Raw genomic sequence first — 13,617 nt, 5'->3', positions numbered from 1 at the left:
TGTTACCTTCCACAAATAGCTGACATATTTCAGCAAGACTAAACACCGTTCAGAATGATGCAGTCTTTATTTCCTTACTGTATCATACGAGCCTGAAGCAAACCCTGCTGTTCTGTGTTCCAATGTACTACTTTGCCTACTCAAAATATCCCTGTCTACTGTTAAGATCCTGCCATCCATCTTTAAAACTGTGATCTTCCTTTTTAAAGTGATGACTACAACCATTTGCAACACGCTGTCAATTTCTTACCTACAGCAGTACGAGCCTTGACTCATTGCTACAGCTCCATAAAACAGGCTCTATCAAAGGACATCTGGAAAAAGACAACTTAAAAGGGGACTATCAGTGTAAAACTAAACTATCCCAATTTGCAGCGCAGTCCATTTGACAATAACTGCATGCTCCAAAGCCATTTCCAGAATTTCTCTCTGCCTGGCCTCTCAGCGAGTCTCTTCTACCTGAACAGCGTAACGTATCCTGAGGTTTTTTGACACATGACCAGCGTTGGGAAATGAACACAGGACAAAAGTAGACCCCATCCAAGTCAGCAGGCAGCAATATTATTAATAGTACTAATCTTAACAAACATTAACCTTAATTTTTGGTCAGCTGCATTTGCTTAGGTATCGAATAACAACCTTCACCAACAGGTTTTTCCACACCTAACATGCATTATCATGAATAAAGTAATTAAAGATGAGCAAAAATATACTCCACTCAGTTGTAACTTATGTTCTAATGAAAAACAGAGATATGAATCATCGCATTTCTACCGAGTAAAAATTCTTGTTTACATGCAAACACTGAAAAGACCCCACAGGGTGAAGGGAAAGATACACGCTACCAATATCTTGTGCAATAAAACTGAACTGTGAAAACCGATGATGTTTTGACAGGTAAGTGATCACTGCTCATTTGGGAGCGCAGTATGGAAAAAGGATTAACACCTAGTGCTGTCCCTAGCCAGCAGGAGTGCCCGTCTACCTGCATTACTCCATTCACACAGAGGGATTACCAGTAACAAGATACACCAGTCAGGGGTAGGCCCAGCCTGCAGGGAGGACACACTGCTGTAGCTACCAGTTAAACACTGGTAGCGATGAGAGTATCAGATCTCGCAGTTTCTTTCACAGCTCAAAAGAACCTTGTGGTGGTTTTCAGTTGCGTTTCGCCTACCGTATATTACAAAGCACCTCTAGTGCTCATCTATTTTTCACCAGTCTCTTTTGTGTGATTTTGGTACATTACATATAGGATGAATGTCTTTGAGAGACAAAAATCTATAATCCACATCACTTGACTCCCGAAACTGCCTTCATTAATTCATGCCATCTTGTTCTGCAAAACTGAGATTTTCAGTGCCTCATGGAAAAGAAAAAAGACAGATCCATCAGACTTGTGTGTCTTGAGTTCATGAAGTCCATGCAAACAAACAATGGTACCAAGCAGAAGATACTAAAAACCAGACCAACATCTTGACTCTTAACTCTTGCCCATAGGACTGTTTACATGCATATTTCCAAATAAATCTGATACCCACAAAAGCAGAAATTCTCTTTTCCTTGCCTTCAGGATATAGACTAAAATGGTGAGAAGTCTGAGTTGCACTTGAAGAATGCAGTGTAACAAAATATTATGGTTTGGATGTCTGAACAACGAATGCAACCTTTATTCCAAAGGGTTAGTGTGTCACATGAATCCCTGGGATTAAGTTACAACCTTGTTTTACACTGCTGTGTACATGATGTTTGTTGAAGCATATTTATTGATGTTAAACATGAAATACTATTGCATGTCGGCAAATCCAAAATTTAATTCAAATTTCTTTTCATCCTTAAGAAAAAAAACAACTCAGAAAAACAACGAAGGTCCTTAAACAGCTTAACGTCTTTAGGCTGTGGGAAATGTGCAGATAATGCCTCCATCTACTGAGGGATGTGAAATACATTGTAACTGCCTGATGAATGCAGTGTGTTCTATGTCTCAGGTGACATACTGTCTCCTTTTTGCACAGTTGGCATTTCTACCAGTAGCTCGCGCAATATTAATCCCCCTGGAACACATCAGCCTTCTCTCCCTCTCTCTCTCAGCTGCAGACAGGATTGACTTTTCAATTAGCATGTGACAGGCTTGAGTGTTTTAACATCTCAGTCTTGCCCTGACAGAACTGTCTTCTATAGATCTTAAGAGTTTGAGAGGCAGCTACTCCAGTCCAGTGATTTGTGGATAAGGCACAGCCTGGATCTGGTGCCCAGATACTGCATGTAATCATGTATTGTGTACTTGGGAGGGAGTACAGAACTGTGTATCACCTTTACATTTATCCTAGCAGGAGTGTCTGGATTGGACAACCCTCATGCCAAGTGGGGGTTTTGTTACCTCTCAAATTTAATTAAGTGGCAGATGAAAAACCTGGCTATTTTCTTTAATACCTTTGGGATCATCTGTAGGTCTATCCTCATTCTCCAAGGCCAACAGACTGCATAATTAACAACCAGTGCAGTCTCATCATGGTTCAAGAAGAACTTCTACAAGCATCTGATTAGAGGTTCTGCTCTGTGGAATCTTCTAGAACTGATATTTTAGTTTGCACTGAATCTTCAATTCACAGTTTTACATAAACTCCAATCTTGTGTACAGTAGGTAAAACATTCTCATTTTATAAGCCATCCACATCCAGCGCAGGTTCCTAAATTGTTTCAATTCTCTGCAACAAGCAGCTCTTAAGAAATACCCATTGCAACACCACATCTGCAGATCTTGCATCTGAGACCTTTGAATGTGCGGAGGTTGTTATTCTATGTGTCGTCTTTAAGTCTTTGCGTAACCTGAGCCTCACGTGAGTTGGAAGAGTCCCACTCCTAGCCTTTGCGTGAGCACAAATCGATAAATAATTGCAATTCTCTGTATGAATAAAAAAACATGTTACTCAGTGAGAAATAACTTTTAAACCCTGTAATTAAATATAGAATACACTTAGAGATCTAACAAAGGTGGCGAGAGAGAGAGAGAGAGATGATACACAGAGGATACCGCATGTAGTAAGAAAAAAACAAGATGAGGTGTAAAATGAAACTCAGGTGGAGGTTAGGTAGGCACATTTCCCGGAATTTAAAACATTTCTAAATGGCCTTTGAGAGGTTTTTACGTTAAGACAAACTGACATGTTTTAAGAGTTTACCGGCAATACCAGAATCTACACCACTCTTACAGATTATCCACGCTACTTACATCAGTAATGTGTTGGCTTTAAATACTTTTAGTATCTCCCTAAATCACATTGTTATTTTTACAGAATAGAATGCCCCGATGCAAATTATGAATTGTAATTGTTACAATTTCTTTGTATTTAATCCCACACTCAACAAAAGAAAGTTGAAAGAGCCATAGCATGAATGAGAAGGCAAAGACGAATTGACTTGATTAAATCAATTCTAATGCTTAAATGGCTTGAGAGTAAATTGGCAGCTTTGTTACAAACATATAGTGTAATCTGGTAATATGTCAGAAGCTAAGCAAGGCTGGACCCGTTTAGTACTGGGATCTGAAACGTCTAAGAAGAACCAGGCTGATGAACATCTGTTGGTGGCGCTCTTTCCTATGGGCCAGAATTGCCTAACTGATGCCCTTGTAGTATAATTGGTCATCAGAGGTGCACAGTTTGTAAGAGTATGGGTGTTAAACCTGGTGTCTTGGCTAAACTCCACTCTGCGTTTGCACAATCTGACCTCCCTAAAAGTTCACCAAATTCAATGGGTACATTGTTTTCTCACCATCCCACCTGATCTTCTGTGTTATGCAGCTGCTGACCCAGGTGGAGGCTGAATTTCAGCAGGTCCTTTCCTATGTTCTAAGTGTTTGGGGATTAAAAATGCCACAAAACATACTATTTTTTACTATTACCATTTTTATAAGTGGGGAAAAAATAGTCAAATCCATACCCACTGTTTAACTTGAAAATTCCATAAATATTTTTTTTTCATTTGTATTATACACACAGAAAACAAATGAAGTTACTTTAGGATGAGGTCAAATATTATAACCTTTACTCTTGTTCATATACAATGTTCATGTTTTTCAGATGTCAGTGGACAGCTCCTTCATCAACCTGATGGAGAAAAATATTTTTAAAATATGCTGATTTACTTAAATTTCCACATTAAATATAAAAATTCAAAGACTGACTTTACTCACTTTAAAATTAAGTGCTAGTGGGGGAGGAGTTCTGTCACGTGAGCTGTGTAAGTTACAACACACTGAAAAATACAAGGTCCCCTTGCAGGGTATATACCTACTGACCGGGAGGTCAGGACAGAAACATGAAGCCAGAGAATGCACCAGCCCCGGTGAATTATACAGGAGCAATCATATTTCACAAATGTCAGCAGATTCTCCTTTTCCTGACTCGCCAAAATTTCTCACCATCTACTCTGAAGTTGCACTTTTTCTCCGAATTTTCACTTTGTAAAACGCAACAGGCCACCTGAGTGAAAGATCATCACAGCATGGTCCAGGCATGTCAAATGTCTGGATATGGACTAGAATATCCAGACCACAGACCACAGCAGCTAGCCAGCAAGTTAACAAAGAACATTTCCTGAGGATATAACCTCCATACTGGCCGTTGCTAACCACACAAAGAAATTGATTTCTGTCCAAGAGAAGGCTTCATTCAAGTCATAAACAGGGACAATTCACAGACTTGATCTACAATATATAGCATAAATATTGAAACCAAGGTAGAAAATTCTCTAAAATGAACTTTAATTTCTGTGCACAATCTAACTTTCAAATGCAAAGAGCTGCAGTGAAACCTCTTTTTAAAATATTGGTTGTTTCCATCATCTTGTCCTTGTATATTTGGAAGACTCCTGGACAATGTAGCGCTATATTTTAGATTTCACAGTGCATTGCATATGTACAGAGTGACCTCGCAATCCCTACAGTCATCAACAATGCTATAGGTTTCATCAATAATTTTCAGAAACTTTCATAACTTGCATTTTGTAAATGTTTTCAAACAGTATCACATTATTCTCACAAAAAGGGAAAAATGATTTCATAGAAATAATCTGCCTATAAAGACACCTGAGTGTCTGAATCGGACCTCACTCCCTCACACACAAAAAGTTATAACACAAACGTGACACTACAATCTAAGACAATCGTGTCAGTGAAACACAAACCAGTGGAACCTAAATGGAAGTTAATTTAACATCTAGACAATTAAGCACTTCTTTACCCAAAGGGTTGTGGGAGTTTGGAACAAGCTATCCAGACATCTTGTTGAAGCCGATATCCTGCATTCTTTTTAAAGAAATGCCTGGATGAGATCCAGGATTAATACACTACTAAGTAACAAACAGGCTAGCAGGGCTGAATGGCTCCCTCTCATTTGCAGGCTTTATGTTCTTATGTTGTGGAAAGAGCAGATTAAGGGCAATGTTAAAAAACCTTCAGAACAAAGCTGACAATGCTTCTGAGATTAGCATATTTGAACAAAGAAGTTTGGGCTTTGTGGCAGGAACGTTTCACTATATGTTACATTTTCATTCACTTTCCCACAGACTAGACAGTTTCACTACCAGCCAGGCCATAATCACTGCTCTGCCTTTTCTCCAGACAGACAATTACAACTTCCACAACTGCTTTGTCTGTCAGGGAGGTAGGAGCTGCTCTGCCTATCCAATTCACGCCCAATTTGTACAGACAATTAAGCTCCTGCTCATTACAGCACTACAAGTCTGTGTGATGGGGTGACTGAGTGTAGGCCCCATTTCAGTAAATCACATGTGCATCACAACAGGATGTACACAGCCTGTTTTCCCAACAGTCGGACACCACATGGTGTGATCATTCATCTTGCACAGCACCCACCAAAAGAAAAGTCCTCATAGATGGGTCTTGCATTAGTCAGCACCTTGTTAGGCAGTCATTAAAAATCTTAGGAAACTAAGAATTTAGTAATAGGTTTATTGGTAGGGGTAAAGAATTAAGACATTTTAGTTAAAACCTTGCTACTTTCACCTTAAATAAAAGAACAAACCAGATGATATGTCGCTGCAATGATTCATATCCAAGAGGGTACAAAAGATAACTGGGCAGTTAACCTAGATACAAACTGCTCAAAACGATCATCTGTTCTTATTAATACTTCTCAATTCAATGAGCAGTCTGCTGCAATTTGGGACTAACGTCTCATGGTGGGGATGTGTGAAGAAATGGCACATCAAGGTTATGTTATATCTGGAGGAAAACTGGTTGTGGGCACCACAGGTGTGATATGGCCTGGTGGAAATATGTTCATTTAAACCAGGCTCAGATAGAATGGGCTGGGATTTTTCCACCTTGTAAGGAACATTACTTTAATATCTGCGGAACATAGAACTAGTACATGGAACAATTAAGTTGCATTTTTAAACAACCTAATATACATTGCAGTAAATATATTTTTCTTGTTTAGGTGGGTAGCTGCATCAGCATGCGAAGGCTGAAAAGGAACAAGTAATAGGTTTATTCCATCCTGAAAAGAGAAGAAAGAAAACTCAACGTTTCTGGTGAAGAAGGCTCCACGGCTGAAACGTTGAGTTTTTGTTCTTCTCTTTTCAGCATAGAATAAACCTATTACTTGTTCATTTATGAATTCACTGACATATTAAGAAACAAAACTGAAAAATATGAAGAATCGCAAGATTTTCCTTCTTGAAAAGTATTTTTTCTAAATACTAAGTAAATCTATTTATAATGCCAACTTTTCACAGAAAATTCAATTTAGCCCTATGCAAACTTTTGTTCACAGGAAGGCAACTGCTGAATGACCTGTACACAGTGCTCAGAACATTCTGTGTCCACAGGAATGTTAATAATCTGAAATCACACATTTAACAGTATATAATATCATGCTCTCTTTGTTACTTGCAAAATTGAAAAACTGAAAGAGAGAAAAATAAAACAGAAACCACAACAAAAACAATAAAGCTAATATTTAATCCAGTTCTGTGTCCGTTTGCCCAATATGTACGTGAGGTTTCCTGTTTAACCTAGGTCACCTACTGTAGGTCTAGGTCTGGACCCATCAGATATAAACATTCCTTACATATTGGTGTCACGCACGATATTGGATGAAACCAAAACAGCTTGGTTATAGGGGGAGGTTAATTATTTGGTGTCATGTTAATATATTTTGGAGCACAGGAGTTGTAAGGAGCTTCATTTTCAGCGTCTGACTGTTGTGTTTGATTTCAGCAGGTCTGTTTTATGAACTGCTCGACATTGGAAGCTATAAGCATCACAAGTCATTTCACGCTGGTTTTCAGGAAACAAGAGGCAGTGAAGATGTTGAAATGCAGGAACCGGGTTTAGTACAGCCTAAGGATCACGTGGACAATAATATTCATTTTTGAAAAGGCTTGCATGTGTCAAAACATGTTTATGAATCATCTGCTTTAGAAGATATAACCCTGAGCACTTTAAGTGGAAATGGATTTTAGTCTATTGCAGTGGTGCTGGTTCACACTTTAATTATATCTCAGTCCAGAAACACACTGGAGGCACAGCTGCCACAGCAACAAGTAATGCAAAGGCTTCAGAAGGTCAGCACACACCCATATGAATTTCATGAATCTCCACAGTCGTAAGATTGACAGTTCACAGCTAGGTTTAGTGCATTTGTCATTGGTTTTGTGTGACAGAGCCCGATATTTTAATTTTGCACCTCTTGCACAAAAAGATAAAAACTGTACATCTTCCTTGCATTTATAAACATGTGGGCGCCAGGTCCACGATGGCCTGTGAAGGACTCTCACCTCCTCGTAGACCTCCCGCACTGCTGCGCCACACGGTTCCTCTTCTGGCTCCATGCCCCCTCCTGGGACAATCCACTGGTCCGGGTGCCGACTGCTACTGACCAGCAAGACCTGTCAGAAAGGGACAAGGTGGTGAGTTTTGCGACTTGTACTAATGGACAGGGACAAGGAGATGCAAAAAAAAACATATCCGACGCACTGTAGCTTCTGTCAGAGCAAGTCTGAAATCAGAAGACCACAGCTGAAACGGGTCATCTGACCCATCTTGTTCTTTTGGTTGTTTCTATTGGTTGAACTGAAATAAACACCCCAAACAAGAAATAATTCTCCGTATTAGTAGGTCGTCGTTTGATAGAAACTAGGTAAAACTGGAGTTCCTGGGGGAAAAAGGTCACCCTGTTGTGCACGTGAACCCCAATCACACAGCTGTCCTCAACTGGAATGGAAATCCGGGACTAAGCAGTTTTGAGACAGTAGTGCTCCTCTTCCTAGCACGCCAGTGAAGCCCCTCTCCGGTGTTAGTAAATAAATAAAATTAAGTAAATAAAAAAAAGGTTTTAAAAAGTGTTGGACCAAAGCATACCTCATGTATCAAAAAGAGTCACTTCATTAAACCTACCGTAAACGTTTTTCGCATTCAGGCCTGACATGCCAATGTGCATTTCCTGTGGCTGGGAATTAATCATGCAGTATGCACACACCTAAGGCAGCTGGGAGACGAATAAGCTCTGCGTTCAAAGGGGTCGAGATTTATAGCTGCCCTAAAGCATCTTCCGTAGTTCCACACATACTCAGTAAAGAGGCTACAGGACCGGAGTCTTTAAAAGCCACAGACTCGCATTTTATTTATGGATTTCACAACGTGCTTTAAAGACATTTTTTGAGTTGGGAAAACAAGAAAGGGTTAGCAGGAAAAGTTTTTTTCTTCATTTTAAATCCATCCCACTTCATAAACTTCATAAAAAAAAACAAATGCTGCTCTTCAGACTGTGTAAAAGCTCATACCCAATACTAACCCCATGCCATTTGCGCAGTTTCAGAGGTCAGCTAAAACAGCTTAAAATAAACTCCTGCCAGCAGTCCTCAGTACTGTGTGTTCCTGACCACTAGCGCATTAGCTAAGTGACCAGGGGCTTGGGGAAATATCTCCTCTCACAGCAAATGGCAGCTACTGTGCAAGTATGTTTTGATTGATACAAAAGGATATTAAGCAGGAATTTACAGACAGATTGTCAATCGCCCATTTGGTCTGCAATCCCAAGGAGAAACATTAATAAAAAAATGGCCCTGACATTCACAGTCCTATAGTGTTTGAGGTGAACTTGTGATTGAATTAGTCTGCAGCTTCAGGGCTCAGGTATTCCGGCTGCGTGGTCCGGTGGTCCGGCTGCGTGCGCCCACACACTTTGTCCCAGGTAGGCCCAGGAACTGTAGGAAATGGCTTTCGAGAGTGAGGGGTTGAAAATGCCTCATACGGTCTTTTAAAACAAAAGCAGCTGCAATTCCTAACCTTTTACTCTTTCCATCCTAACATTCTGCTATCTGCAGGACTCTTTCTCTCCTTTCCCCATGCGAGTTACAGACTTCTGTAGTTTCTAAGCAGAGATATGAGCACCATGACGCAGTGCTGCTGCTGTGAGGAGAAGCTCTCCCATCTGTTTCTTAATTCTCTGGCCCCAGATAACCTCCGTGCTCTCACAGTTCTCAGTTTCTCCTTAAGGAAGAAACCAATATTCTTCATAATTTTAACCACCCTCATCCTTACTCTTGGTGACCCTGAAGTTTATTTTCAACTAACGCCCTATTAAATAAATTTACAGTGGTGTTTCCATTTTGTTTTCTACCAGTTATACTTCAAACACACCCAACACAGTCACAGAACAGTAGAACCACCTTGAAATAAGGCACCTTAAGGAACAGATTCAGCGGAAAAAATACTCCTGTAGATGATTGGATTAGAACACTGAAATAGGGTTTTACGTTACAGTAGGTTTTATCCTGTGCATGAAAAGGTGATTAGAGAACACATGCAGACAGTTATGAGATCATAACTCACAGTACATTGCTGGAAATGATCAAATTAGAGACAGCTGTCCTAAAAATGTTTAATTAAAATAAAAGTAATCAGTATTTGGAGAGCGAGGAAACAGGCATTAATGCTCAATAAATTAAACGTGGAGAGCAGCATTAGGGAAGATGTAAGTGATGGACGAACAGTTTCTTTAGCCCGTGTAAGCATGTAATTACAACCAGCAGGGTAACCGAGGGGTGGACAGCTGCTGTCCTCAAAGTGAACTGTGTCAATGACCTGCACCCATTTCAGGTTAAACAACCGGCCTCGACGACGACAGCAAAGCTTCTTGTGGCACTAAGACGAGACCCTGCCTGATCCGCTGTGAAACATGGGCCATTTCTGGAAATCGCCGGCTTTTATTTTTTATTTTTTTTATCTATGCCCTTCACACACACACACTATGAGGCACACTGAGCTCTCTATCCATCAGTGGTGTTTGGTTTATAGGACAGTGACATTATGGTCATTGCAAATGATACCACAGGATAGACCTGGTGCTCCAATGTCCTGTTGACCAGGACCCATGCTCATGCCACAGGAATCCATTCTGTCATGTGCTTTTGAGTGGGGCAAGTGCACTTCACAAGTCAACAAAGGTCTTCAACTTGATTCTTTGTTCCTGTGAACGGTTTCATATTTAATAAGCCACTGATTACGTAATGCAGAGAGACCTCTCTAAGTATTTTCAATATACAGAAACATTAATAAATGACACCCCTCTTCTCAGGAAAATAGGTACCGGCATGGATTTTTACAAGATCACATCATGGGCAACACCAGACAGCCCTGCAGCCATAGGCACCAGTATAAGGTCAGGGAAGGCCTCTGCACCAGGACATGAACCCGCTGCAGTGGCCAGCCTGCAAGCACTGCTGACAGCAGAATCACTGCAAGCAGTCATGCGAAGCGCAATTGTAGAACTGCTGAGCTGCTGGATGGCAGTGTTGCATTGAATCATATGGAGGCTTTGTAAAACTTTGAATTCAGCATCTGCCTTTCTGCCTGCAAACCAAAAGCTTAGCTCGGGTGTTAAGCAAACAACAGAACTGCATGTACTTACAGTCATAAAATTGCCCAAATAATCTGCAGTCTGGGGGCAAATTACTGATAGGGGGAGAAGCTAGAAATTCTTATTTTGTTCCATGTGGTGTAGCGATCATAAATGTTGATGCTCCAAAGAAATCAGAGGGAAGCAAATACAATTAAATCTTAAATCTATTAGTTCAGATGTGCAAAGCAAAAAATAAGACCAAACAATTTGATCTGTTGTAGATTCCATCAGTCCTCTGATTGAGCATGCAAGTGAACAGACACTTCAGCAGTGCCAACAATTTTACAAAGCTGCTTTTGGTGTTAGACGTCTGAGAACGCTCTGGATTTAGGGTAAAAAAAAAGTTGCCAAGTTTCCTGTGGGATACAGAGGAATAGAAGCTAATAGAAGCTGAAGCTATAACAGCTCTTGTGCCTTTCAAACCTAAGACTCCCATGAAATCCAGGCTGAATTAACTATCGCGTCAAAGCTGAAATTCTCACCTGACTCGAAAGGTTCCTTAAGCACCTATGAAAAAAAGGTCAAAATACACAGAATTGTGTACGTGGATCACCGCCAGCAAAAGGAAAACGGGACCAAAAAAGAGGGACCTGGTGTCATGCAACTTTTTCCATAGGCCCTGATAAAATGGTGAAGAAAAACAAAACCCAACAACGTTTAAAATCTTGAGGAAGAAAAAGAGTCAGATCTAAGTGGCTACATCTCACTTTCTGATGCATCCTGTGCAGGCCAGCCCTGACAAAGTGCATGTGGGAAACCCCCCTTTCCAACTATAAAAAAGCCTTTAGGAAGGAAAGCACTGCTCTCTCCAATGCAGAATCCTTTGGGAACAAAGAGTCACCTAGTTGGATGGCGATCAGATGGCAAGTGGTACAGTGCCAAAGGCAGGTGTCCTGAATGGGCCATAAACAGGGCATCCTGTTCACTGCGCCACACTCAACACACTGCCCTTGGACCAGCTGTCTGTCAGCTGTATAACAACAGAAGAAAAGGACGACTCCAGCGAACTGTCAGCACAAGAGAAATTAAAAGAATGTTCACAAAAAGTACATGTTGTTCTTAAATACTATCAGTAGGGTACATAATGCAAAATTTAATTCTGATGACACCATGTCCATCCCTCGACCATATGTACCTTACTCGAAGCCTCACAGCAGGTGCAAGGATAACAGTGTCTGTTAGCAATGTGCGATTCGGGCACGTGGTAGGAAGAATGTAAGGAAGGTTACTAACGAAAGGAAGCCATCTGGCCCATCCAGCCTGCCTGGTAGATGCGCGTTTCTATGCATTAGCTTTGTAAATGAGATGAACCGATTCAATAAGCAATTAAAAATGCATTTATTCTCACTTTATAACGTACAATGAAAAAAAGTCTAGTTCTGACGGGGGTTAATGAAAATGCGTTGTGGACTACTACAGGAGCCAAGCTCATGTTTGGATTTTATGAAGGGTTTCAACTCGGACAGATATGCACGGGTATGCTTTGTTCCACCTGCCAACTGAATGCTTTTCCTAGAAGGACAAAGGAATCCCACAGAGATGCAATTCCGATCTTAAACGAAATGACTTAAATTGCCACATTCTGACAAAGCAGGAGCTGCCCAGCGGGCTTCCTTTGCAAGTACAGCCATTACTGTTCATAATGTGCCCCAAAGTAACCATGACTCTTTATCGCAAGAAATGCAAAATATGGTCTGATAAGTCAAAATTGGAACAAAACGTTCCACTCACCACCAAGATACTTGATAAACTGACAGAAGCATGCTAAGACAACAGACTGAATCCAATTGAACTTAATCCAGAGGAACAGCTTGACTCTCATTCCCTTCGACACCTGGTCGCAGCGTCAGTTCCGAAGTGCTCTTACAAGATTGTTTCTAACTTCTGACTCGATGTTCGCATAACAAGGCCGCACGTTGTACACAACAGCAACAACTTCCCAGAATGGCAGAACCAAAGGAGGCATTTATCATTTTGCCTGCTGACTGATGGCTCAGGAACAAGCTATTTTTGCAACCAACAAACACGGATAAATAAGGAAGTGGGAGATCGCAGCTGTTTGCACTAGTGTTTGGGCCTGGACACAACACTACGAGACGCCGCAAAGCGATAACGACAAAACGTTACTGTTACAAGACCATCTTTTCTTTTCCTAGAAATTAACATGGTTTTTCTAAACATTTAAAAAATATCTCTTTGCACTATATTACACAAATATGTCGATTATTACCAGGGTGTTACAGCACCAAAACACTGGTGCTGGTGATTGCATGGAAATGATTCAAGTAGATTTAGGACAATTTAAAATGAATGAAATGTAGGCAATTTTTTCTACAGAGCTCCATGTAATGACGTTTTTAAAATCCTTCATTGACCCAGATGAACTAAATGAAACTCTGGACAATAGAGAAGAATGTATTTAATGGGTTAAGTCTTAAAACCATATATATCCCCACTACAATCTGTTGTTCTTGCAATGAAATTCGCCAATGCTATTTAAACAGGCTCGCTAATTGTGCTTACATGCAGTTTACTTTAGCAACGCAGCAAAGTGGCTGAGGTCCAGTTCCCGTCTGGGTGCTCTCTCCTAGCAGACGAGCTGGAAGGGCCAAGTAGGTCCCTCTCGTTTGCAAGCGCTCGTGTGTCGTCATGCTCAGCAGAGGCATCTCACAGTGGTGTGCTGTTC

General features: G+C 40.7%; 1 protein-coding gene across 2 annotated transcripts in view; it reads right to left on the bottom strand.

The window, feature by feature from the left end:
• The window catches only part of nudt4a (nudix (nucleoside diphosphate linked moiety X)-type motif 4a), a 45,436-nt gene that overhangs the window by 11,280 nt on the left and 20,539 nt on the right, over positions 1 to 13,617 (bottom strand). For both annotated transcript variants that reach the window (XM_015352138.2, XM_006633175.3), the window contains exon 2: positions 7,807 to 7,917. In XM_015352138.2, the coding sequence (XP_015207624.1) occupies positions 7,807 to 7,917 (111 nt within the window). The remainder of the gene's footprint in view (positions 1 to 7,806; positions 7,918 to 13,617) is intronic.

This window comes from Lepisosteus oculatus, chromosome 7 (assembly GCF_040954835.1).
Source record: "Lepisosteus oculatus isolate fLepOcu1 chromosome 7, fLepOcu1.hap2, whole genome shotgun sequence".
NCBI classification, from domain to species: domain Eukaryota; kingdom Metazoa; phylum Chordata; class Actinopteri; order Semionotiformes; family Lepisosteidae; genus Lepisosteus; species Lepisosteus oculatus.
This window is presented reverse-complemented; position numbering and strand designations above follow the sequence as displayed.